The sequence below is a fragment of the Pseudorca crassidens genome, chromosome 2, assembly GCF_039906515.1.
Source record: "Pseudorca crassidens isolate mPseCra1 chromosome 2, mPseCra1.hap1, whole genome shotgun sequence".
Lineage (NCBI taxonomy): Eukaryota > Metazoa > Chordata > Mammalia > Artiodactyla > Delphinidae > Pseudorca > Pseudorca crassidens.
This window is the reverse complement of record NC_090297.1, coordinates 64,404,970-64,431,799: the sequence shown is the minus strand read 5'-3', so window position 1 is coordinate 64,431,799 and position 26,830 is coordinate 64,404,970. Positions and strand designations below refer to the sequence as shown.

At 41.0% G+C, this 26,830-nt stretch overlaps 1 protein-coding gene across 1 annotated transcript in view; it reads right to left on the bottom strand.

Moving 5' to 3' along the window:
- The window catches only part of TNNI3K (TNNI3 interacting kinase), a 312,769-nt gene that overhangs the window by 2,269 nt on the left and 283,670 nt on the right, over window positions 1–26,830 (bottom strand). Inside the window, exon 26 of the mRNA XM_067726575.1 lies at window positions 1,390–1,469. Within this exon, the coding sequence (XP_067582676.1) occupies window positions 1,390–1,469 (80 nt within the window). The remainder of the gene's footprint in view (window positions 1–1,389; window positions 1,470–26,830) is intronic.

Here is a 26,830-nt window from a genome sequence, read left to right as displayed (position 1 = left end):
GAAAACCCTACTTTTTAAAATCATTGCATCACTTTTGTCTAACTTCATTTTGAGGAATTCTGCTCAACGTCTTATCCCTTTAAGAAACAGATCGTTAAGAAATGCTTCATCTTGAAACTCCACCATGAAAGAAAAGACTTCTGGTCAAAGCACACATTTCAAAGGGTGCCCTCTATTTTGTGGTTGTGCAGTCACATCTGTAAAGGTTTGAAAAAACGATATTATATCTATAAAAAATGTGATGATGTGACACTTAGAGCACATTTTCCCCCGTTACTGGATTGGCCAATTATGTTGTAAAGCTGATGATAAAAAGCACTCGACTGCATTCTAGACACGTACTGGGAGTCGGAAGCACAAAGTTTCCTTTCTTTAGCGTTCCCAAGTAGTTTGTCGAATCTATCCAGGACAATTTTCTTCTTCGTTTCTTAGAGGCTTCCTATTGCCTTAGGTATGATACTCTGCAGCCGAGGTGCATTGGTGAGGATTCTAAAGCTGCAGGGCCTATTGCCATCTATATCACAGAACCAGGCACACACCACCGAATTTATTCTCCCACAGACCCAGTCCTTGGAATAAATCTGTTCTCTTTAACTGACATACATTTTTTCAGTCCTCCATATTGTCAAAGGAAGTTCCCAGGAATAAATGAGCCCATTGTACTAAAATTCCAATTAAATATAGAGCTTCTCAGGCTTAGAGGTGGGAGAAAGGACATCACAGGCCTGGCACATTTATATGGCAGCTGATAAGGGGTGCTGCCTATCCTCTGGCTTCCAGGGGCGAGCACAGAGCTATGTTAACTATTTCAAAGAGCTTTATTAATTCTTTCTAAAATAGTCCTGTGCAAAACAGATCCCATCAGTGATACCCTCACCTCCTCTCCAGCTTTTTGAGCGAATAGCGGGGTTCACATTTTACCCTCCGGCACTTGCTAAAGAGAAAACACTCCTCTTTAGCAAGGATATGATGTAATTGTGGAAATTCATCTCCTCCTGTAGGGAGGAGTTTTCTCCTCCTCCCTATACCTGCACAATATGGGACTTCAAGGTAGTAGACTCAATAAGGCGGAAACAAGGTGTTTGGAATGTCACGAGATGCAGGAGATTATTTTCAAAAAAGAGCTGTACTTTTTCCCACGGGCACACACACTCCCATATACTTCCACATACACTTACACACTTATGCACACATTATTAAATGCAAAGGTAACTGTAGACTTATACAAGACTTACAAGAGCAAAGTTTGCACTTTTATGATATAATATTTGTAAAGTACCCTTCATCTCTACTTATTACAAAATAGAATACTTTCTCCCTCATTATCAAACAGACATCGCCTTCCTAGGGGTAGTTTCCTTAGTCAATCTGACGAATCTGTATACTTACCATATTTGTCAATGGGTGAGAACTGAAGACTTTTCTTCATGTCCTCCAAAGACAGGCCTTGAGAGGCACATTGTCCAGCACTGGAAAATTCCATGAGACACTGTGAAAACCACGGTGGTGATTTGCTAATAACATTTTTATAAAACAGAATTTATTCACTCAGCATAGATCCCAGAGAACTGGCAAAGTGGTACAATGGTATTTTTATCTTACTGGTGATTTGTTGGGAAAGAGTTCAGGATTATTTGGAGCATGTCAGATCTAGGCGTGAGTCCTGGCTCTTCCAGGTAGGCTCCAATTCCTTGCTGTGTAATCTTACACATGGTACCCTTTCTGAGCCTTAGTGCATTGATCTGTAAATTGGGAAAAGTACATAAATAATATGTAATTTGGTTTTGTTTGTTTTTAAGATGTTGGGGGTAGGAGTTTATTAATTTATTTATTTATTTTTGCTGTGTTGGGTCTTCGTTTCTGTGCGAGGGCTTTCTCCAGTTGTGGCAAGCAGGGGCCACTCTTCATCGCGGTGCGAGGGCCTCTCACTATCACAGCCTCTCTTGTTGCAGAGCACGGGCTCCAGTCGCGCAGGCTCAGTAGCCGTGGCTCACGGGCCCAGTTGCTCCGCGGCATGTGGGAACCTCCCAGACCAGGGCTCGAACCCGTGTCCCCTGCATTAGCAGGCAGATTCTCAACCACTGCGCCACTAGGGAAGCCCCTGTAATTTGTTTTGATGATTAAATATAGCAAAAAAAAGAGTTGAATATCAAATCTGGATTAATATCCTTGCAAGCCTTGCTTAAAAGGAACTAATAGTCAGAACATTATTATCTTAGTAATAATCAACAGAAATAAAACACATCCCAACAGTTATTGCTATTTTTATATTGTTATTATAATAGTAATTATAAGAGACAGTGATAATAGTATTTATTGCATGATTCCTATGTATTAAGCATTTACATATATAATTTCATTTACTCTTTTCTTTTTTTGCGGTACGCAGGCCTCTCACTGCTGTGGCCTCTCCTGTTGCGGAGCACAGGCTCCGGACGCACAGCCTCAGCGTCCATGGCTCACGGGCCGAGCTGCTCCGCGGCATGTGGGATCTTCCCGGACTGGGGCACGAACCCGTGTCCCCTGCATCGGCAGGCAGACTCTCAACCACTGCGCCACCAGGGAAGCCCGTCATTTACTCTTTATCACTATCTTATCATTACCAAATCATTTCTCTCATTTTCTAGATTAGAAACAGAGGCTGAGGCAACCAGGTAACTTGTTACACGGGTTTGGTAAACGGCTCACCTAGGATGCAAAACCAAGTCTTTCAGATTCTAAAGTCTGTACCTTTGTCCACTATTCAAATGGGAATTTCCTCAGGGTTCCTGGCTTTCATTAAGCCTTCTCTTTGCCAAACCTCTCCTACTCTATCATGTTGGTTAATGGGATCTCTTCCTTTCTACCTTTTCAGACTCAAACCTGAAGTTATCAAAGCCCTCGCCCTGATATCTAGTCACATTTGTCAGTTAATGGTATAACTGTAATTCCTGTGGTATCCACCTCTCTCATCCATATTTTAGCATCCTCAAAGAGGCGACCTAGTTACCCCCTGAACAGCCCCACATGTCCATAGCAGAACTCGTAACTCCCCCTGTTCTCTAGAGAACTCTCTAGAGTTCTCTCTAGCTCATTACAGGCACCACACCATTCAGTGGGTTCAAAATTCTTGGAGTCATCATCGGTACCTTTCTTTTTCCCATGTCTTGCACCTAATCCAAATCTTTTTAACTTTGCCTCCAAAATGTAACCCTAATCCATCCACCTCTCCTCCTTCAAGGTCTAGGCCATATAATCTCTTTCTTTTCTGGACCTCTGCAATTTGCCTCCTAATTGATTTTCCTGCTTTCACTTCTGTCCCCTTATAATCCATTCTCCATATATAACCCAGAGTGATCTTTTCAAAATATAAAACAGAGTAAGCCATTCACCTACTTAAAACATACTTAAAACCTTCCAATTGCTTCCCAGTTCATTTAAAATAAAACACAAATACTTTACCCTAACCTACAAGGCGCTGGCCCAGCTTAACTCTCCAACCTTGCCTTGTATCCCTCCCCATCTCTGCTAAGCACTTCTTTTGGCGTTCTTTCTGTCCTTTGAACCTTCCAATCTCTTTCCCAGTCCAGAGCTTTTGCATTTGTTAATTCTGCTTTTCTTCATAAACCCAAATCCTGTTTTGCTGAACCCTTCCACTTCCTTCCCCATGACTGGATCCTCTGTCATTCAGGCCTCAGTTGGAATGTCACCTGCTCAGAGAGGTCTTCCCTGACCACCATTCCAAAGTGGCCATTCCCCTGCCAATGGTCGCTTTCTGTTATATCACATTGACCTATTTCTTTCTTTCAGGACTATATAAAATTATCTTGCTTATTCATCCATTTATTTCCACATTCTTTCAAACAATGAAATTGGAAGCCTTGTGTATCTTGTCTCCCTTATTCCTTGCTATATGCTCAGCACTCAGAACAGTGCTTGGCACATAGGAGAAGCTCAAAAATTGTTTTTTTAATGATTTAATTAATAGATCCCTAAAGGATGTCCTTCTCTTCAGTCACTCAATCCTCCTCTCCACAAGGTCTTCCTCTGACAAATATCTGACCAGGCACTTCCCTGCTCCCCACTGCTGTTCCTCAGGCCAGACCTGCAAATCCAACCTTCTGCAATCCAAACCTCCTTGCATTCTGTTTATATCTTACAGTCTACAATTCCTAAATCCATCTTTTGTTTCTCCACATTCAAGCCACACTAATAAACTTTGGCCTTTCCAAACATTCCTGAATTTTCCCTTCTCCATGGTTGTGGCTGAGCTGCTGCTGTGAATCTGCTTGGTGACATCTTATTTTTCCCTGACAGGAAGTAGTATGGTGTTATGGTTAAGAATGACAGTAAGCATTCTGGTGCAAGACTCCTTGAATTTGAAACTTCACTCCATCACTTACTAGCTCTATGACCTTTGGCAAATTATTTAACTGTTCTGTGCCTCAGTTTGTACAACTGTAAAATGGGAATTATAACAGACTTAGCTTATAATGTTAATCAAGAGAATTAAAGGAATTAATACGTTTAAAGTACTTTGAACAGTGCTGACATTTAGGAAGCACTCAATAAATGTTACCTACTTTTGTTATTTGTCAAGTTCCAACTCAAAGACAGCATTTCCTCAAAGTCCTCTTGGATACTCCCAGTCAGAATTCCATATCCTTCTAGTACTTTGTACTCCTAGCACAGTGCTTATCAGAGTCTGCCTTGGTGTAGAATGATCTGTGTTTGTATACTAATACCCTACTAAACAGAATGCTCCTGCAGGTCAGAGACCCTAACACCTTTGGGTCTCCAATAGGACTTAGCTGGTACTTTGTAAATAGTTAAAATAATAAAATTGTGTTAAATAAAGTTAAGTTATCACAAAATGTTCATTTTGAGTAGTTAGATTTTTCTAAACACTTACATGAATTCACATTGATTAATTCATTTAGCTGCCTTAAAAGTGACTACGTTTGGTCACTTTCTTAAGCTATAAAGTGAAAATGTTGTTGCTTAGAGGAAAACAATGATTAAAAAGAAGAAGTATTGACTTAAAGTGGGACATGGTGTGATCTCAATCAACATTAAATGACAAATCACACTCAGTTCTTGGCAATATAATATCATTCAAGACTTTCTTGAAAATAAAAATTACCCTACTAATTCCTATAACCTCTTTATCACTCTAGCTCCTCTTAAGAAACGTGCCATAAGCAGTAGTCCTGGCAAAAAGAGGATAATAGGGAATAAATATTTTATCATCAAAAAGGCTATCTGGTTTCCTATGAATAAAAGCCCATCTCCAAGGTATCTTATTTATTTAGTTGCTGAATGCAATTCATGCCAGGGGACTTAAACTTCCTGCCCAAGAGATAACACACAGGCTGTCTCTGGCTGCTATTCTAGGATGACAGACAGATGGAAGCTAAGCACACCCAAGTCAAACAAAGCAGAAGAAACCAGACCCTGATCAGTGGAACTAGTTTATCTCAACCCACGGGTATCCAGACTTCACCAGGAGTTTCACAGAAGCCCAGAGTTTAAGAGACACACCGGGACCTCCGTTTGCTGAAGTTGTGGTCAGTGAAAATAGGCATTTCCAGGATGCAGCTGCCCCATGAATTCAGTGAAAGTAAATGTGAACTAATGGCAGGTAAGGAAAACACTCAATTTTTCAGTGTTTCATACTCCTGGTCACCTAGGTAGCTTTCTTTATGCTAAAAGGATAATATATATCATATATAGGCATATATATGAATGATATATAATATTATAATGTAATTTTATGTATACCTTTTATGGGAATGGAATAAAACTTTCTCTTTTAAAGAGAACAAGATAGTCTTTAGGTTAGTTTTTGCATACTACAACATTATATTGATATATCTGATTTTAGTGTTAAAAATGTTTCAGTTATTTTAGGCTAAATAGTTCATATTAGCTCTGTGATGTATCTGTAAAGGTAAGCATAATCATCAGCTATTTTCTCTTATAAAGGTGCACTAGGGAATGAATAATTTATCCAGCATGAAGAGCAGAACCAAAATTCAGAAATTATTTTTTGCTTCTCAATCCATGCTTTATGGGTATAGACTACCTAGTAGATGGGCTGCTAATGAGGCCAGTTCAAACCCAAATCCAAAACATGCAATTTGTATTTTTGTGTCTGCACACCATTCAGACTATGGTTTGTCAGCACAAAATAGCCTGTTTGCAGTCACTCATGTACCCTGAGCAGAGACAACAAGGACATTCAAAACTAAAATATGAGGCTATGTTGGCTGAAATGAATGCAGAGATAGTGACACTCATGACAAGCACGTTGAGCAAAAATATTATCCAATGAGAAGTAAATCAATATATATGTAAGATACAGAGGAACTGTGAAGAATGGGAAAAGTACTAGCAGGTTCATTTACTATATATAGCAGATAGAATAGATAGAATATACCCAAATATAGCTTCAATTCTTCAAGGCAGGAGTTAGTTTACAAGCTAAACTGGTGGGTTAATGCACATATGGGCAAAACTCCCAAAAGGAATATTAAAACAGAGTTTTTCTGTACCTTTTAAAAAAGTTCTGATTACTAGAAGCTAGCATGGCTTTAGTAAGAAAAAAATCATGCTAGATTTGCTTTATTTCTTTTTGGTGAGGATAAATTTAAAGGGGAAATCCATAGGTTAGAACATAGAGCTAGATTCAGATAATGGGCAGAGTTTCTTCTGATTGCTTTGTAAGTAACAAGGGGAGATCTGTGCCAGATGACAAGTGGTTAGATGGGATTGCCAGTGGTTAGATGGGATTGCCACTGGTTGAATATTCAGAACCAATACAGACCTCAGATAGGTGACATTCCCCACAGGTTAAGTAGAGCCTTAGACATTGGGAATAGTTAAAACAAAATACCACATTTCCTAAAATTAGAATTGTCCAAACATAGATTGAGATGTTCTAGAAGGAGGTACCATCCCATCCCTGGACGTATTCAAGCTATGTCTGGAGCATCTGGTAGCGCAGGGTGCTACAGAGGAATCCAAGTATCCACCTGGAGGTCACATGACCTCTATTTCTTACATTCTATGATGCTTTAGAAGGATTTTGGGAACCACGTAGACTTTGTGAAACTAGTTCCGATGTGTTGGAAAGACAGAGTGAGATTACACAGTTCCCACTTAGGCAGAAGATTTTTATCTGCCTTATCTGCACTGTCTGACATTTGGCCAGGGCTGAATGCCTGAGTCCCACACACATGCCACAGCATACCTGGCTACACATTCCTGCTGCTACTCAAGCTGGTGTTTGTAGCTTTTTTTTTTTTTTTTTTTTTTTGCGGTACGCGGGCCTCCCACTGCTGTGGCCTCTCCCGTTGTGGAGCACAGGCTCCGAACGCGCAGGCTCAGCGGCCATGGCTCACGGGCCCAGCCGCTCTGCGGCATGTGGGATCTTCCCAGACCCGGGGCACAAACCTGTATCCCCTGCATCGGCAGGTGGACTCTCAACCACTGTGCCACCAGGGAAGCCCTGTAGCTTTTTGTCTATATACGTTTCATTTGATATAGTAACTGAACCATGCTAGTTGCCTGAAGGAACCATCTCCCTTAGTGATTTTTTCAAAGGAAGAACCACACTGCCATCTAAGATGAAGCAAAGGCAAGTGTGGAGAAATCACTTTCACATAAACCCATCCTTAAGGATTTGAATGACAGGTTGTTTAAGGCTGGTACTGGAAAATTCAGCGCTGATTCACAAAGTTTTTATATAAGATAAATTTGTAGAATACTCATGTTGAATGCCTGAGGGGTGGAGAAAAACCCTAAAACACTATGTCATCTCTTAATCCAGAAAGGTATATTGTTAAGGAAGGTCCACGAGGAAGGAAAGGTACATTGTTAAGGAAGGTCCACGAGGAAGGAAGAAAAATACTGTTTGAAGAGACTCCGGGGAATTTGAGTGCCATCTCTCCTGAGTGGTGGGAGCAGGCTGTGCCACAGTGAGTGCACGTGGCCCCATTTAGAGCCTCAGAAGCAGCCAGTGTTGTGGCTTCCAAATGCTTTTGGTACTGAAGCAGTGAATCATGGTTTGGGCTGTGGAATTTCATGAATTCTCAGAATATTTACTAGTGCCATAATTTCTTCTGACTGAATTACATTCCAAAGAAGACTTCAGATGGGCATACAGTCCAAACGAAACTGTTTTTATCATGTTCTTCCAAGTGTGGCTTTTACAGAGCTGGGGATTTTGATTTGGTGAATTACAGCAAATGCATGTAGTCTACACGCAAGGGTGAACTTAAAACAACCAAATAAAAATAAAATGACCTAGAGCATTATCCTATCATAGTGATATAAAAATAATTTCTTGTATTTGCAGAGGGCTTTATAGCTTGCACATACTTTTCTATTGACTAGCTTAAAGAATTTTTCCAAAACCTCCATGAGGTGTCTGAGAAAGTATTCATTCCATGCAGGTGGAAAGTCAGGCTCAAGAAGTTTGAATAACCTGTATAAACTTACAGAGCTAGCAAGAGGCAGAACCAGAACTTGATCAAAAGGTCTTCAGACTTCCAGTCCACGCTTTTTCTTCTAAAATACACTTCAGTTAACAGCAGCACATGTCAAACTGTTGGTGTGTTACCATGTGGAGAGCTCACTGAAGTAGTCATGAGTTACAAAGTTTTGGATCCTTTGCATATAAAGATGATCAATAAATTCCTCATGGAGAAATATTCCTCATCATCATAGAGAAACCAGAATCAGCTTTCTTTTGTCTTGCTTTGTTAGACCTTTTAAAAAATTATACTTTCCCCTATCTAACTACGGCTTTCCTGTCCCTGAGCAGTGATGTCAAAACATGAGACACACACACCAAACTTTCTAAATGAGATTTTTATGATTCTCCCGAACTCTCTGGCTTGTGTAAGGTTTCCTAAGCTGCATGCATGGATTCATTTTCCTAAAACTGCCCTAAGTTGAACAGAAAACGATTAGGTTACCAGCGTGGTTAAAGACTTCAGGCAAAATGTTCTTCCATTCAAGTTGTTCCAATTAGTTTTTATGCAGCTAAAAATGCTCTCGGGCTACCTGTAACCTGGAAGATTTAGCCATTTGGACTTTGCATAAAACAACACCATCCAAGGCCTCACAGCTTTGCAAATATGCTTTGTGGTTTATTGGCTCTTTCTGCTGTCTGTCCGAATGATGTTACCTGTGTAAGAATATTAGCGTAAGGATCAGTGCCATATGCACCCTTATCCCCTTCCTCAAGAGGAATATATCCAAGTTAGGAGTCATTTCTTTCACTCAAAAGGAAACACAGACAGGTAATACTTAACCAGAATTTCAGTGCTTTGACACTACTCTAAAGGACTCATACAAAGAAAAGGTGGAGAAACAGCCTGCTGAGATCCCTAATGAAGGTATTTACACAAAGAAAATAAATGCCCTGCTGTAGAAAAGAAAAGGCTACGAGACTCATCGGGCTGTTTTTGGCATTTAGCTGAAAACAGATCTATTTAAAACAGATCTGTCAGAAGGGATAAATGCCTTTCTACACTTTGCAATGTCTTTCTATGATGCACACATTTCTTCTGGCCTAAAGAGAAAGACGACATTTCTATTAGAAATGGAATCACCTTTGGCCTAACTTTGAAATAGTCTAGTCAGACTCTTATGAATAAACCTTTGTTAATTTATCAGCTAAATTCAACATATTTATTTATTCATGATTTCATCCTGGCTCTTTTCAAAACATTGTTTTGTCTTTGTCAATATTCCCTACTTGATAATGTCCTAAATTAAAACAAATTTATTGCACCCATTACAGTGAATGGGCAATGACCAAAGTATCTAATGGGGCCAGAGGTCAGTGCAAAGTATCTCTTTCAGGAAAATCAAACCCATCAGCTTTCTTTCAATGGCAAATGTCCCCAGGCTATAAAAGGACTGAAAGACTTGGCAATGGGTCATGGCTCTGTTTGAGCCATTAGGCAAATATCCAAGGTCTCAGCTCCCTTATTTTTAAAGGAAAAAGCAATTAGGCAAAGAATTATGAATAAGGAAAAATGCAGTGTGAACTGAAAGTGTGTGTTAATTCCTTGACGGCTCATAAATTATTAATGTGCTCAACAGTAACCTAACAACGCTACCACCTCTCAATTTACCTCTGCTTTAAACAGGTATAAACGAGTCAATTGTACAGTCCAGCAGGCGGACTTCGCCTGCTAAGCTTAAACTGAGGAACATCCTTTAAATATAGCAGAATCTTTCTTATCCTTCATTGTCTGTACTCACTATTACCCAGAAGGAAAATCTTGTTAAATTTTAGAACTATGAGATCTTGGTAGCATGACAGTCATTAAGCCCACTCCTCTTCCCTCCATTTTTCCACCTTCCATTTTACTGAGAAGCAAATTGAAGCCTTGTAAAGTGAAATAACGTATCCAAGTTCATATACTAAGTTTATAGTAAAGTCAGGCATATAAGCTGGAGTTCTAAACTTCTAGTCTTCTTTGATGGTTTTTATTCTTATTTTTAAGTGAAAAGGGAAACTAAAATTTGTTGCATACCTGCTAAGCACCAGGAACTCAACTAGATGACTTACAAAGCTTATTACCTTTGCTTCACCTAACAACCCATTTTACACGCGAGGAAACCAAGGCTCAGGGAGTCTAAGTCTTGTCTAGGGTCACCCAGCTGTATAATTCAGACCTAGGCTAGGCAGTATCCAAATCTCCTCCTTTCCCCACTTGACCTTGTTGGCTCTAGAAGCGTTTCCCAAATTTACACCTATAATCTTGTCTCTCTCCCTCTCCACATGGTTGTTCATCAAGCACAACGCCAGGTGCTGTGCTAAGTACTAGGGATACAGATATGAGTGTGATGGGCATGGACTCTACGCTTTGGGGTAAATAGAACTGTAGACATAGACAGGTAAACGTTAATGCCAGGGAACATGGTACATGTTCTAAAGGGTACCCTCGCTACACAGAGGAAATGACATGACGGACAAGCAAGGGTTCCCAAGGGGGAAATTCTGGGGAAAGGGCTGGGGTAGGGGCATGTGCAAAGACCGAGGAAATTAAGTGGCCAAAGCGAATATTTATTTTTTTAAGTTTTCATTTTGAAGCAATCTCAAAAAAAGTTGCAACTATGGTATGTTTTTTCACCTGAACCATTGGAGAGTAAATTGCCAATCTGATGCTATAATCTCCCCAATACATTAGTGGATTCCTAAAATAAAGACATTCTCCTACATAAGCACAATATAGCCATTTCATTCCACTGTCAACTCTCAGACTCCATTCAAGTTTGTCAGTTATCTCAATAATGTTCTTTATAGCAAAAAGATCCGATTCAGAAAAACACAGTTATATTTCTTTAAGCTCCTTCAATCTGGAACAGTTCTCAGTTTCTACTTGAATCTCACGACATTTTTGAAGATGACAAGCCAATTATTTTGCAGAATGTCCTTCATTTTGGCTTTATCTGAGGTTTACTAATAATTAAATTAAGATTATGCATCTTTGGTGAGAAGTACCACAGAAGTGATGCTGTATTCTTTTCATTGTATCTCATACATTTGATTTATCCCATTATTGTGCTGTTAATTTTGATTACTCAATCAAGGTGGTGTCTGACGGGACTCTCCACTACAAAATTGCTCTTTTTCTCTTTGTAATTAATAAGTATTTTGTGGGGAGAGATCCTATATCTCAACCAACTTTCATTATCTTCATTTATTTATATCTGTATGGATTTAAAGTTGCTATTTCATTCAATGGATAATAATGTTATGGTCGTTATTTATTTTAATGCTCACATTATCTCATAGTTGACATGCAGGAGCCCCCTCACGCTGTCCCTTTGATATATACCCATCTTTCTCTGAGTACCTCTTTCTTTTCTGGCGCAAGACGTTCCAGGCATATTTTATACATTCCTTGTCCCAGACTCGAAATCTGCCATTTCTCCAAAGTATCCTGTTTCCTTTTAGTGGAAGAGTATTTAGAAATCAAGATCCAGGTGCTTGGTATGCCCCCAGGTCCTCTCACTGAGCAGGCAAAGCTAGAGAACACACATGTATATACACATGTGTAAACACATTTAGACCTCTTCCTTGCCCTCAAATAATAAATTCACACATATCTCCAATTCAAATCATCACAGGGTCTCTCCTAGTTTCCTGCCTTCCCATACCTATAATGCCTTCTCTGACAATGAGAAACCTGGTTCCCATTATTCTTAATATCTTTACTTATTTGATCAGTGCCCCGAACGTATAAATCTTTGGCTGCTGTTGCGTGCCCACCCGTCAATGCACACAGACACCCTCCTTTACCCCACTTGGGCTCCAACATCCCATACCCACTGCCGTCCCCACAAGGATGCCCTCCTTCCCATCTTGTGTTCTGACACCCTGTTCTGGGATATTCCCCACCTGGGTGCCCCAAGTGGATGCCCTCCTCACCCTGCTTGGATTTCAATCACTGCCACTGGACTGCCTACCTGCACTTATACATTCACCACTCTCATGCTCCAACTTCTTCACACCTGATACCTTCCTGTGCAGATCCCCGTCTCGATCTGCACGGGACCACAGTGGCCACAACTTCCCTGTGTCAACATCCTTCTCACTGTGCTTGGGCTCTGACACTCCATGTGGACCACTGCTTCACTGTCCCCTCCCGCGATTGCTCCCTCCCAGGCTTGGACTCCAATCTCTCATGCCAGGTCGCTCTCCCATGTGGACGCCCTTCTCATCATACCTGGGCTCGAGCACGTTGGCTGGGCAGCCCTAACCCCTGTGGAAACCCTGTCACCCTTCCACTCTGGCTTCTAACCTTTTGCCTGGCAGCTGCCATTCACCACTCTCACCATCCACGTGGACATTCTCTGCACCCTACCTGGACTCAGACATCCTGCTCCACCCCCATGGGGAAATTGACCTCGCTCAGCCCCGTCTAATGGCTTTTGGTATTAAACATTCAGGAAGGGAAGAGAGAGAAGAAGACTAACAAGGATGAACTTTAAAAAATATTAATCAGATCATGTCATGTTCCTGCCTAAAACTCCTCAGTGACTGCCCCGCACGTGGAAAACAACATCCCAGTGTCCTGCCCTTGCTTCATGGTCTGGCCTCTGCCTATCTGGGGCTTCATCCTGTACCACTCTCCCCCTGCTCTCTACCCTCTGTCCACCACAGAGGCCTTCTATTCCTCTTCTTTGTTTCTGTCTTATAAACTCTGCATTTGCTTTTTAGCTCTGCTGAATGCTGTTTTCCAGGGTCTTCCTTGTGTTTGCCATTTAACCATCCCATCTAAACTAGCTTTCCAGTCATTCTTTACCCCATCAACCTGTTTTAATTGTTTGCATAGCACTTATCACCATCTCAGTTTTCTTGAATATTTATTCATTGTTTGTCACCTGTATAGGTGGATACAGTACTCTGCTTACATGCCTGGCCTACTGGAGAAGTACCTTCAGATGTTTCTATACATGCTTATAGCTTCCTATGTCTGTCCTTAAAGGAGGGGGAGAGCTAATGCTCCCCCCCATACCCAAATGACCCTAAATCAATGAGGAATAAGAGTTGTTGGATCAATACTCCAGCTTTCTTGCTGCTCACCGGGAAAATTCTGAGGCATGTTCTATACCCTCATTGGTTATAAGACGAGATTAAACCTCAATTACACACAGCAGTGACTTATGCACTAATGTGCCCCTTATTTATTTTCCTTCCTTCGCTTTCTTTCCCTGTGCTTCTTGAGACCATGTCTGAGAAAAGCAGGTCTGTTTTTGGAGGGATGCAAACTAAGATGGCATGCCTCACCCAACTAGAGTGTAAGTTGCATAGGGCAAGGACTAGTATGTTCTTGGGTGTTTCTGTGTCTAGATCTTCAGTGCCTTAAACTGATTGTCATGTACTATACACTCAATAAATAAGAATACAATGAATAATTGAATGAACGAATGATGATTCTTTCCTTGCAACTTCATCCATTTTTAACTTTGTTTGCTTACTTCTGATTCATGGGTCAACCTCCTTCCAATTCTTTAGCCACCACTCAAGGATAAGCTGTATTCCCCTGACAGTTCATGCATGACAGCAGTGGGCTTTGCAGAAGGCTTCCTGTTCCTATTCCCTGCCCAGCCCATTCCACCCTCCACATCATTGCCAGAAAATTCTAAGAATGACTCTCCATTATGATAATCCTCAACCATTCGGTGGTTCTCAGTACTCTCCTACAGATAGGAAAGTGAAATGGAGGAAAACAGAGAGCCTCTGTTCAAGATTCACCTTTTTTGTGACAGAGCTGATGGCCATGTGGAAAGGAAGAATGAACCACAGTGGCCTCAGTGTGGCCCCAGCCATTTGCTCTGATCATTGACACAGAATTTGTCTCACTGCATATTCACCTGATCCCCAAATGGACTGTGGATTCTTCATGGGGAAGGATGCTGCCTTACGAGTCTTTAACTCCCGAGGACTCACACTCGCACCTGGCATTGATGAGTTGAAGTAAATGTGCTGACTTCTTGAAGGTACCCTTTATATTTTCCCTTGAGGAGATGAGTTTCCAATGTATGCGGTTTCAGAGCTATGTGACTTGGAAAGATTGGATTTTTTCTGTAAAACTTTTCCTATAAAGGACCAGACACTAAATATTTTAGGCTTTGTAGATCACAACTCTTGCAACTATTCAACAATTGCTGATGTTGTAGCACAAAAGCAGACATAGACAATATGTAAATAAGTATGAGTGTGTTCTACTAAAACTCTACAAAAACAGGCAGGAAGTTGGATTTGGCTTATGGGCCATAGTTTATTAAGCTCTGCTTTAGAGCAATAGATAAACCCTATTTGTGTTGCTCCCCTAAGCTGCCTTCCACCTCTGGGCCAAACAACACAACCTCAGTGAAAGTAGGAATCCACTCTTTCATTGTAACAGTTTCTTTTGGAAGAGGGATAATCCAGACTAAAATACATGAGCTAATGACAAAACAGAAAAAATATATAGTCTACAATTATTCAGTGCTTACTGTACATGTACAATTTGTAGTCTCACTTACCCCTCATTGCAACCCTGTGAAGAAGCGGATATTCTTATTGTCATCCTATAGAGGAGATGTTTGAGGCTTGGAGAGATCAACTAACTTGTCCAAGGTCACAGTTTAGAAGTGATAGAACTTGAACTCAGGTCCATCTGAGCCCAACCTTTTAACCACTACTTCGTAATAATGGCCACTGGGTGGGTTTGTAAATAAAAATCATAAAACCAATTGTATTGATGCAAGATGAAAGCAGCAACTACAGAGGCACCTATAGAGCAGTATGTATTCTTTCCCCTTCTGGATTGAGGAAAGTTCAAAGGCCATCTCTGTTGATTTTACATCTCTAGGCTCTGTTGTATGAAGTCAGATCCCTGCAAGAAATTCCATGTTCCTTTGTTCTTTATGACAGGCCAGTCTGAATGGGAAGATTTTAAAACTCCCTAAACTCTTTGAACATGCAGAACATTGATCTTCACAAACCATTTGAAACACCCTAAGGAGTTACAAAATTATAAGCAATGTTTTTTTGTTTTGTTTTGTTTTGTTTTAAGTGAATGTATACCAAACCTCTGGGACCTTTTGCCTCATCACACAACACCAAAGCTTTCCTGTCTTCCTCTGTGTATTCTTTGCTGTCAGACCCTGAATAACAAAATAGTATTAGGTTGCTAGGGTGCCTTGTTCTCATTGAAAAGCTCTCTCATGCCAGTAATATGGGGGCTCTTACCCTACTCTGGGTTGATGTGCTGTGATGCTTCTCTGACTCCTGGGGCAGCCCCGGGGTTTGACAGTGCCTGCTGGGCCCACCACTGCCCCTGCCTTCTGAGTTGGCAGGAACACGACTGTGGATTCTCTAGGAAGTTCTCTGTGGCTGTCTGCACAGCTAGCCCTGCATGGCCATTTTTATATTGGTATTTATTGAGCCTTGATGTGTGGCACAGCAGACTGTATACGCCTGTGGTACAGGAACCGTGCTTTGTTATTTATTTCTGTCACCCTGGCATTTGGGGCCTGGCACAGAGTATGCTCTCAACACATATTTTAAAAATGAATTTGGTAGAACTGAACTCCTGGTCATTTCTGCAGCTCCATCTCTCAGCCTCAGTGCTCTGTGCAGGTTGGCCAAGTGGTCAGGAGCCTAAGGTCTGAGTCAAACAGAGTAAGGTTTCCAGTCCCAGCACCTCCCGTTCCTAGCTGTGGCCCTTGAGCAAGTAACTTAATCTTCCTGTGCCTCGCTTTCCTTCTGCACAACAGAGGATAATAATATAGTAACTACCATAGTCATAGGGTCTTTGTGTGCATTATATGATGATATACATGTAAAGTAGGTAGAAGAATCCCTGACACACACCACCCTCATTCTCATGAGCACTTCTGCCTATAGCATTCTTTCCTTCTCCTTTCCCATTGGATAACACTACTCAGCTTTCAGGCCCGGGCTTCCTCCTGCACAACACTTGGTCAGCTGCCCTCTTTGCTATGTTCTTTATCACATTTTCATCGTTGCTTTTTTTTTTGCGGTACGCGGGCCTCTCACTGTTGTGGCCTCTCCCGTTGCGGAGCACAGGCTCTGGATGCACAGGCTCAGCGGCCATGGCTCATGGGCCCAGCCGCTCCACAGCATGTGGGATCTTCCTGGACCGGGGCACAAACCCGTGTCCCCTGCATCGGCAGGCGGACTCTCAACCGCTGCGCCACCAGGGAAGGCCTTCATCGTTGCTTTTTAAATTTGTCTGTCTCCCCTGGTACCTAGCTCACAGCCTCTGCTAAATAAAATATTTACTAAACAATTGTATGAATGAAAAGTAGATTTAAAAGAGCAAATTAATTGCAGCCACTGTGGAGAACAGTATGGAGGTTCCTTAAAAACTAAAAATAGAGCTACCATATGATCCAGCAATCCCACTACTGGGCATATATCTGGAAAGTCAAAAACTCTAATTCAAAAGATACATGTACCCCAATGTTCATAGCAGCACTATTCATAATAGCCAAGACATGGGAGCAACCTGTGTCCATTGACAGACGAATGGATTAAGAAGATGTGGCATATATATATATATATACACACACACATACATACACACACACATATACACACAATGGAATATTACACAGCCATAAAAAAGAATGAAATATTGCCATTTGCAGCAATATGGATGGACCTAGAGATTATCATACTAAGTGAAGTAATCCAGACAAACACAAAATCATATGCTATCACTTACATGTGGAATCTAAAAAAATGAAATTAATGAACTTATTTACAAAACAGAAGCAGACTCACAGAAATAGAAAACAAACATATGGTTACCAAAGGGGAAAGGGGGGAGGGAAGGATAAATTAGGGGTATGGGATTAACAGATATATACCACTATATATAAAATAAACAAAAAGGATTTACTGTATAGCATAGGGAACTATATTCAATATCTTATAACAACCTATAATGGAAAAGAATCTGAAAAAAGTATATATATATTATATATATATCTGAATAACTTAATTGTACACCTGAAACTAACATAATATTGTAAATCAATAAAAATTTATACTTCAATAAAAAATTTTTAAAAAGCAAATTAATTGACCACTATTCCTTTCAGTGCCATAAAGTACAACAGGTAGGGTGATCCTTTTAGGAAGCAGCCTAATCATAGCACTTCTCTGCTGAATCCCTGCATTGGCATGTCTCTCAATCTCAGTAAATCCCAAGTCCTCCCAAGGATCTACATCTCCTTCATGATCTGGCCCCCGTTGCGTCTCTACTTTGTTATTACTCTTCCCTATGACCATTTTGCTCTTTTTGGCTTCCTGGCGGTTCCCTGAATTCACAGACATGATCCTGCCTCGAGGAATTTATACTTGCTGTTCTTATAATCTGGAATGCTCTTCCCTGGGGGCCTGTGGTTTTCTTGTTCTCTCTCTTCACAGCTTTGCTCCAAGGTTACCTTCTGGGTGAGGCTTTCCCTGACCATCCTATTTAAAAATACAGAATACATCTCTTTCTCACTCTCTATCCCTTAACCCTGCTTTAATATACTACATAATTTACTTGAAAAAAAAAGTGTCACTCCTAGTTTGTTTGTTTCATTTGCTGTAGTAACCATAGAACCTAGAAGTCTAAGCCCTGGATAAACATTTGCTAAATGAATGATTAAATTAAAGAATATTCATAGCTCTCAGAACTGAGACAAATGGAAAATCTTTTATGAAATTCTTCCTGGAAAAAATAATTTATGTGGCCTTTCGTTAACGCATTTTCCTATACAATAGGAGGCCCTGCAGGGAGTTAGCAGTTGGTTCTACCCCAGGTCTGGCCACAGCCTGGGGGACTAGGCAGCAGCATCCAGGTCCAGGGGCAGAGGGCCTGCACCTCACTATTGGAAGGGCCAAACCCCCTCCACTCCAGGCAGGCCCACAGAGGCAGCTCCGCTGCAGGTTTCCATAACGAGCTGAATGGGGCAGAGATCAGGCTGTTGAAATACCCAACAGGCTCTTTTGAATGCTTCCAAACACTATTAATGCCAAGTACCACATAGTTACTGTGTGTTTTAAAGACTTTTCACATAGAAGAATTCACTGAAGCCTTTGTGGACACTGAAGGAAAAAATCACTTGACTTTGTCTGTGGCTGTGGCCACAGTTGGGCTGGTGCCAAATGCCAACATTTTGCAAAAACCACTTCTCTGGGGAGAGCAAGAACTCCACATGCACCCCTGCCTTTGGGACTGTGGCTTGGGAGAACTACTTTGTTTTCTTAGACACATGACAGAGAGAATATAGCAAAACACAAATATCATACTCACCATTCTGTGATACATATCTCTACAAAGCCATTAAGTTCCACACAAGCATCAATTAGGATCATGCCTATAAAAGCACTTTTTAAAATCCTAAATGTTAGAACATCTATCTCACATATATATTTAATTTCTCATTTCATCTTCCCAGCAACCATGTAGGATGGGTGGTACTATTATTACTATTATTATTATTTGAAGAAACTGAAGGGCAGAGAGGTCAGGTTATTGGCAGAGGTGAGTGACCTGGTCACTAATACGGGAGGAGTACGATCAGAACACACTCTGTGGCCCCCTGTTTTTCTGCTCTACTGCATTGCTGCATTAGAGAAAGCCTTGTGATCTGCTGGAGCAAGGGAACACATGGGGTTCTTTCTCTCATTAGCAATTTGGATTTTTCAATTTCCAGTGGAGGATTGGGCTCGGTGTTAGAAATTCGGGCTTCTGGTCATGAACCTATTGAAGCTTTGGATCATGCAGTGCTAGGTTTTATGTGTTCACAGTCTAATCTCGAATTCCCTCTATAGGCAAAGTTTCCACTAAAGTCAGAGGCTAAGGTAAAAAGGCAACAGAGTTTGAACCTGAAGAAACACCGATTTTTATCCAGATTTAAATCTCGCAATCAATATTCAAATCAGAAAATGAATAGTGTTATTCTGGGATTACTTCCTTAGATATTTCTCTTTCTCTCTCTCTCTGTCACACACACACACACACACACACACACTTGCACACTTTAGGGACTTAGAAAAACAACCGCTTACAGTTTTGGAATATGTGGAAAAAAGACAGAGTCCCTCTTTTTCATACTGCTTTTTAAATGTATAATATCCTCAGTAGTAAGTCTTCTATACTATGTTGGGAGAATGAATCATGCAACTCCCACCACAAATGTCCCCCAAGTACCCCTCAGGAAGTGTATCCCTCGGTCCCCCTTTTAATATGAGACACCAAGCTAAAAAGAAACGGTGTCTGGGGAATGGGTAATCCAAGCTGCCGCAGGTTCCCATAGGAACGCCAGGAACATGCTCCCTTTTTTATATGCATTTGCAGCAGCTGCCTCCTTTGGAATCTGGCTCTGAGCAAGTGCAAGCAGCAGCTCCAAGTGCAGAACCGCCCTAAATGTCTCTCTTTGAAACCCTTGAGTCCACAGCCTTCTATTTGTGTCTGGCCCCGATTCATCACGGGCGTGAATGCATCACCTGCTATGTTAAGTTTACAATAGAACCTGAACTAGATTTTTAAAAAAGAACAATCCCTGGCCAGTGAATCTCAGCATGAGAGAGCTGGAAAAGTGAGAAGGGTAGGAACTGAGACAGATAGTAATTACTTCCCACCATCTATCTTTGGAAGGATATTGAAATATCTCCCTCATCTGGACTTTTTGCTCTACCTGTATCCCAGCTAACTGTTTAGAAGATTAACAACAGTTGACTGCAGACCCACAATCACTCTGGGCTTTGGAGCAGTTATGATTCATAGTAGAAATGGCATTATGAATACACTAGCACAGGTTTTAAAAAATTTTTACTTATTTTCAGGGATCAAAACACTTAACATTTAAGTAAAAAATAGCTAGAAACATTCATTCACCCATTTATTCATTCATATATTCACTTCTTAGCCTCTGTCTCCCTCTTGTCATAAAACTTATCATGCTTTGCTGAAATGGCCCATTCACCCACTCTGTAGGACTGGGATTGGGTCCATCTTACTCATCACTGTATCCTCTGTGCCTGGAATATAGTGCGTCCCTACCAATTACTTGCTAAACAAAGGAAGGAAGAAATGAAAAAGGCTTTATGGAAATAGTAGCACTTAATATAGAATATATATGTGTGTGCTGCATGTGTATGATAAAGTAGGAATTTGTGGTACAAGAATACATACTTCATATAATAGCTAACATTTATTGAGCAGTAACTATGTGCTGTTGTTTTAAGTGATTTACATAGACTGTTTCACCTAACCCTCACAGTAATCATGAAGCACTATTATTTTCCTCATTTTATAGATGAGGCAGCAAATAGAAAGAGGTTAATTATAATCAGCTTGGCCAACATCACACGTGGGAAATGTTATGGCCTGAATGTGAACCCAGCCTGTCTGACTGGGACAGTCTGGTCTTAATCACTACTATATCGTGATTGTAGCCTCCATATATATCATCATTTTCACCTCTGTAAACCCTTAACGGGATGGAGAGAGGACATTTTCTAAAAACGCTCTGAAATTGAAGCTGAGGATTGGGCTGTAAGACCACTGTCCAGTCAGCACGCCTAGAGCACGGAGGAAGTGGATCTGCGCTCTCATGGATCAGACCCCGACACCACCATGGGACTGCTGGGGACTCTTCAAGCTTCCCTCTGCCTCCCACATCACCACTATTCAAAACTAAGCAAATTGAAGCCCCCAAGCAAACACCCCAAAATGACTCAGCTACACATGGAACTTCCAGGTCTAGTTTAGTGAGGGCCTCCCCTGCCTTCTGTTAGACTGACTTCAAGTCCCCCCAACCCAGCTGCTTAGACATATTTCAATTCAGAGGGACTCCTTTCTTTGTCACCCTGAAGTGGACCAGCCCCCAAAACCTCTTACTGCGTTCCAGGGATCCCTTCCTCCTTCCCCCTCTTTTGCTATTATTATATTAAAAATGGAGACGGAATGATAAGCTTATCACTTTTTAAAAGTTGTGAGACACCAGCTTTGGTGGGGGAGAGAGAAGTTTGAAGCAGAGGCTGAGGGAGAATGAGCCAGAGGCAGAGGAGGTGACAGGGACATTAGTGGAGGGAGCAAGGCCTGGGAGAGAGGGAGGCGCCAGCTGTAGAAAGGAGGGACACTGTTTCTCTATCTGAAGGTAAAGAGAAGAGGATTCATGAGGTTTTTGAGAGGTTTGGAGGGACTGAGGAAGAAAGTTGGTGGCAATCATGGGAGATGGTCTCAGATTCTTAAGAAAAGTAGCAGGTGAACTCTGAGTGTATTGAAATGTCATGCATTTACATTTTGACACTAAAGATTCTAGTTCAGTCAATTTTTTGAAAAAACAAATTGTCATTCATAAAGCATAGACAACAAGCATTTCACAATAGAACAGTGAACACGATAAACGTTAACCCCTTTGGTTTATCTCAGCCATAAAATATCCTCATTACAGATACCTATCCTCACTTTAGAAAATTTCCGTGTATAAAATCTAATTTTCTTTTAAAGATACATTCTGTGGGGTTGATTTGTAGAACCATTTACTTTAGAAAGAGATTCTCAGAAGTTTTCTTTCCTATTATTCTAGCTTCCCTATTATTTTAGTTTAGAAAAATCAATTTAAGGACTGCTAAAAATTGTACCTTTAAGGTAAGATCATTTGTTTTAAACTGAAGACTAAATACTCCCTCAAGGATGCTTATTTGTAAATGGGGTTTTAAAAACGCATTCTTTATTTATGGAAAAGAAATTACATAAAAGCAAAATGTGAGACCAAAACACCAATACAGTAATTTTGAACTTAAAAACAGATATTATTTGCACACCGTTCATGATGGCTTATGAGGCCTCTGTCACTGACAGTGTGTTCTCCAGACAGGCTGCAGGTAAAACACAGAAACCATGAACTCAGTCATGATTAGTAGAATCCATTAAGGTCCCTGAGCAGAGTGTGAGCTACACTGCCATGCTATAAAGGAGGAATTGACGGGGAAAGTGGGAGATTCCGAGGTCTTCTGGCAATACGAATAGCATCTCAGAGGAGAGCAAGAGTCTACAGGTGCACTTTGGATACATTGGTCCCACAGGTAAAGGGAAGGAAAATGCTTTGGAAATCTCATAAATAAAAAGAGTAAATAAAGACAGCAAATGGTAGGAAACTATATGGAAACAGATGAAATACACAAGAAGGTAGATCTCCCTCTGTCCTCTCAGTTTCTAGTAACGGTGCAACAATTCTTCTAACCATTCAGACCAAAAAGCCGAGGGTCACGTCTGATGACTCCTTTTCCCTCAATCAGTCAGCAAGTCCTCTCACTCCACTCCACTGAGGTAATGCTTCCTCACATCTATTACTCTTTCTCTGTTTTTACTTGCCTGACATGGAAAACTCCTGGTTTGCCATCTGTCCTCTAGTACCCTATACAGAGCTGCCAGATTAATCTTTTAAAAGCAGAACTCTGGCCAGGTCATGACTTGCCTAAAAACTTTGAATGGCTTCCCACTCTGTGCTGAACACAGTCAGAGATGATTACACTAAGTATTGCTTAAAGCAGTGGTTCTCAAAGTGTGGTATCTGGATCACCAGCCTCAGCATCCCTGGGAACTGATTAGAAATGCAAAATTTTGGCCCTGCATCACACATACCCGAGCATAAACTCTGACAGTCTGTGCTTTAAGAAGCCTTTCAGATGATTCTGATGAATACTAAAATTTGAGAACTTCTGGCTTAGTGACTGAGACCATGAACTCTGGCCTCAGATGGTATAGTCTCAAATTCTTTTTCTACTTAGAGTATTCCTTACACAAGTCACTCTCTGAGCCTCCATTTCTTCATTTTAAAAATGGGGTCGAATTGAGGTGGCCACTAAGAGTTATAAATAACAGATCATAAATAATGCTCAACCCAGGGTCCACACATATGGAACGCTCCTTAAATATCACTATTGCTAGCTATTGTTATTAAAGGCTACCCCCTACACTGATCCTATTTTCTGCAGGCTGGCTCAGCTCTCCCACTCACTATTTCCTGGAAGGTCTTGTACCACTAACCCAGTGCCTTGCTCATATATGGGCTCAACTGACATGAGTATCAGTGTGGAGTAAATGCCAGAAAATTCTTGATACTAATTAAGTGCCTTAGGGAAGGAGCTTAGTTTGAAATTAAATGGAGTGAAAATTCTAATGAATGTTAATGAGGCACTGATTTACTCTCTGACCTGAGAAAATATGATAAACCAGTTGCTTTTATTCCCATCTGTAAAATGGGATTAACGCTATTAACCTCCTTTAAAAGAATTACCCCTACAGATACATTGCACCTGAAAAGTGCCCACAGGTGTGGAGAATGATTCCTGTGATACATTGTAATGAATCGCATCTGCTGAAATGGGGACATGCTATGAATAATCTACATCAACAGAGCTGGAGACAATGGTGTTTCTGTTTTGAATTTTTATCGGTGTTTCCTATAATTCTGCTTATGGGAACATGCACTGTAAATATTTCTTTTAGACTTCTGTCACATTTGGAGAGAGATTGCTAAAGAAAATATTGTCTATCATGTGGTTAACAATTACTGAGATCGTTTGTGTGAATTGTCAGTAAGGATATATTGTCTAAGAATATTCTAACACTGGAAAATCCCAGGAATAAGCTGCCTTAACCTGTCATAAAAATGGATGGAAAAAGAGTGTAGATACGGAGGGCACATATCCATTCTTAGTACTGGAGAAATAAAATGTTTGAATTAGTGATTGGGAATACGTAACGCCATCTTCGTATATTAAATAGGCACCATGTTATTTGTAACCTGCAATACTCCCCAAGTCTTGTCGTTCCTCTTTTAAACCCAGCAAGATTAACTAAAGCCTGATTAGGACAATATTATAACGAATTTCCTCTGCCACTAGGCAGCCCCTTCCCCGCCTCGAGGCCACAGCAGAGCTGTGGAAACGGTCTTCCTATAAAACAAGGCTGAGCATGCAACCTTCTGCCGAGTCCCCATGGCTCAGGTCCCCAGCACAGACCAGGTCTACTTCTCCACCCTGCTGCTGCCTGCCTCACAGAGGCTTCACCCGCAGAAAACTTTCTCACGGTTTCCCTCACACAGGAATCCCCACGGTGGAAGCACTTGCTCTCTTGATTACAGGCATTTATTGTATTGTATTCTATGGACTTGATAATGCCTTCCTGACTGAACTGTTATCATCTTAAGTCAGGAACCAGCATTTATCAAAACATCTGGAAGTTAGGAACCCCCTCCCCATTCCAGCAAATACGCTCAGCCAAACAAGTGAATGAATGAGTGGAAAGCAGCATTCACTGATTAGTCTTAACCTGAGCTAATTTTTTTCTGGCTAATGGGACATTTTAGAACAAAGAGAAATGGCCAGATTTTTAAAGATCTTGAAATACCAAAGTTATCACTAGGAAAAAGTATAGCTATGGATGATTTGCACTTAAAGTTTACATTCTTAGACTAGTTCTGGCTCCAAGATGCCCAGAGGACGACTTCATCAAGGGTTAGGTGGATGATCTCTCCTTCCTCTCCATGAGGCTCCTAAGGACGTCAGTACTTTGGACTCTCCATTCACGTTTTCCACAGAAGGCAAATTCCTCCTTCTCTGCTGAGTCAGGTATCAGCATCTTGAGGGAACTAAGGAGGTAAACTAGCTGCACTGGGCATTAGGCTAGCATGGGTAGGGGTACAGTTCTTTTAAGAACCGAAGATCTCCAGACAAAAGAAAGAGCCAGTTGAGGGAGACTAGATTTCTGAACATGAAAACCTCAGACTTACCTTAGATTCTATATTTACTGTTTGACCTAGCTCGAATGTCCTTGTCAGATCCAGCTTTTAATTTAATGTAATTTCCATCAGTGTTCAGTTTCCAGTCCTCACCTGTTGTCTCTGCCCGCCTCAAACCTTGATCCTCTTAGTTTGGCTACATCGGATGTCAGTCACCTGCCCGACCTCAGTTGTGTCTGACCTCAATTACCTGCAATCGCTTCTTGACCCCTGCCCTAGTTAGGCCTTCGCTTGTGCCTCTTGTAGGACGGGCTGCAAACATCAACCATCAAAAAGGCACCGGTGAAACTTCAGTTAAAACACCTCCTCTCCCAGTGTCCTTGGGACATGTATGGGTGTTATAAAATGTTACAGGTTAACCATAACTTTGGTTAGTCATACTTTTTTTTCTGAGAACTCACCAAAAGGATGTTTTTCAATTCTCATCCTGGGTTAGGGGTGGGTTTTCTGTACAATCACAAATGATGAAGGAAAAATAAGTGACTGTTACTTCTCATGCAGGGCATCCGCCTAACGTCAAGTCTCAGGCTGGTCCTGGTATAGCTCTATTATTAACCCTGTGTTAGTTTCCTAGGGCTGCTGTAACATAGTTCCACAAACTAGACAGCTTAAAATAACAGAAATTAATTTTCTCACAGTTCTGGAGGCTAGAGGTCCAAAATCAAGGTGTTGGGAGGGTTTGTTCCTTCTGAGGGCTTGGAGGGAGTCTGTTCCATGCCTGTCTCCAGCTTCTGGTGACAGCTGGCAATTCTCGGTGTTCCTGGCTTGTAGATGCCACCACCTCTGCCTCACTGTCTTTACATGGCATTCCCCTGTGCGTCTCTCTCTCCTCTTCTTATACCAACACAACTCATTTTGGATGAAGGGCCCACCATGCTCTGGTGTGACTTCACCTTAACTTATTACATCTGCAACAACCTTATTTCTAAATAAGATCACATTTTGAGGTACTGAGGGTTAAGACTTCAACATATCTTCTTGGGGGACACAATTCAACCTGGGGACATCCCTCTCACATTTTAAACCATAGCCATGAGTTTGTTTTCATCATGAGTTCCAAAGAGAATTTCTTACGCTGTCCTGGAAAGAGCACATATGAGCTTTGGGATTAGTCAGATTAGTCAGACTGAGGTCAACCCAAGCTTCCCTATTTACCATCTCAGGGCATATTTCCTGTTTTGACAAGCTTTGTCATCTTCAAAATGGAGATACATTTCTACCTTGCAAAGTAGCTGGGAATATTAAATTAGATAATGTATGTACAGTCCATAGTAAGTTCTCAATAAATTCTATTGAGAATTTCCTTCTTTAATGAATGATTATTAAATAGCAGAAAGAGAAAAAGTCAATTTCTATTAAGAGGAACCTTCACGTCAATGTTTCTCTGGGACTTAATAATGAACATTTCAGTACAAGTATGTACACAGTCACACCAATTGTCAAAAGCATGATAAAGCCCTTTCAGTTTGTCAGCTAGTGAACCTCAAACAAAAACAGAGTT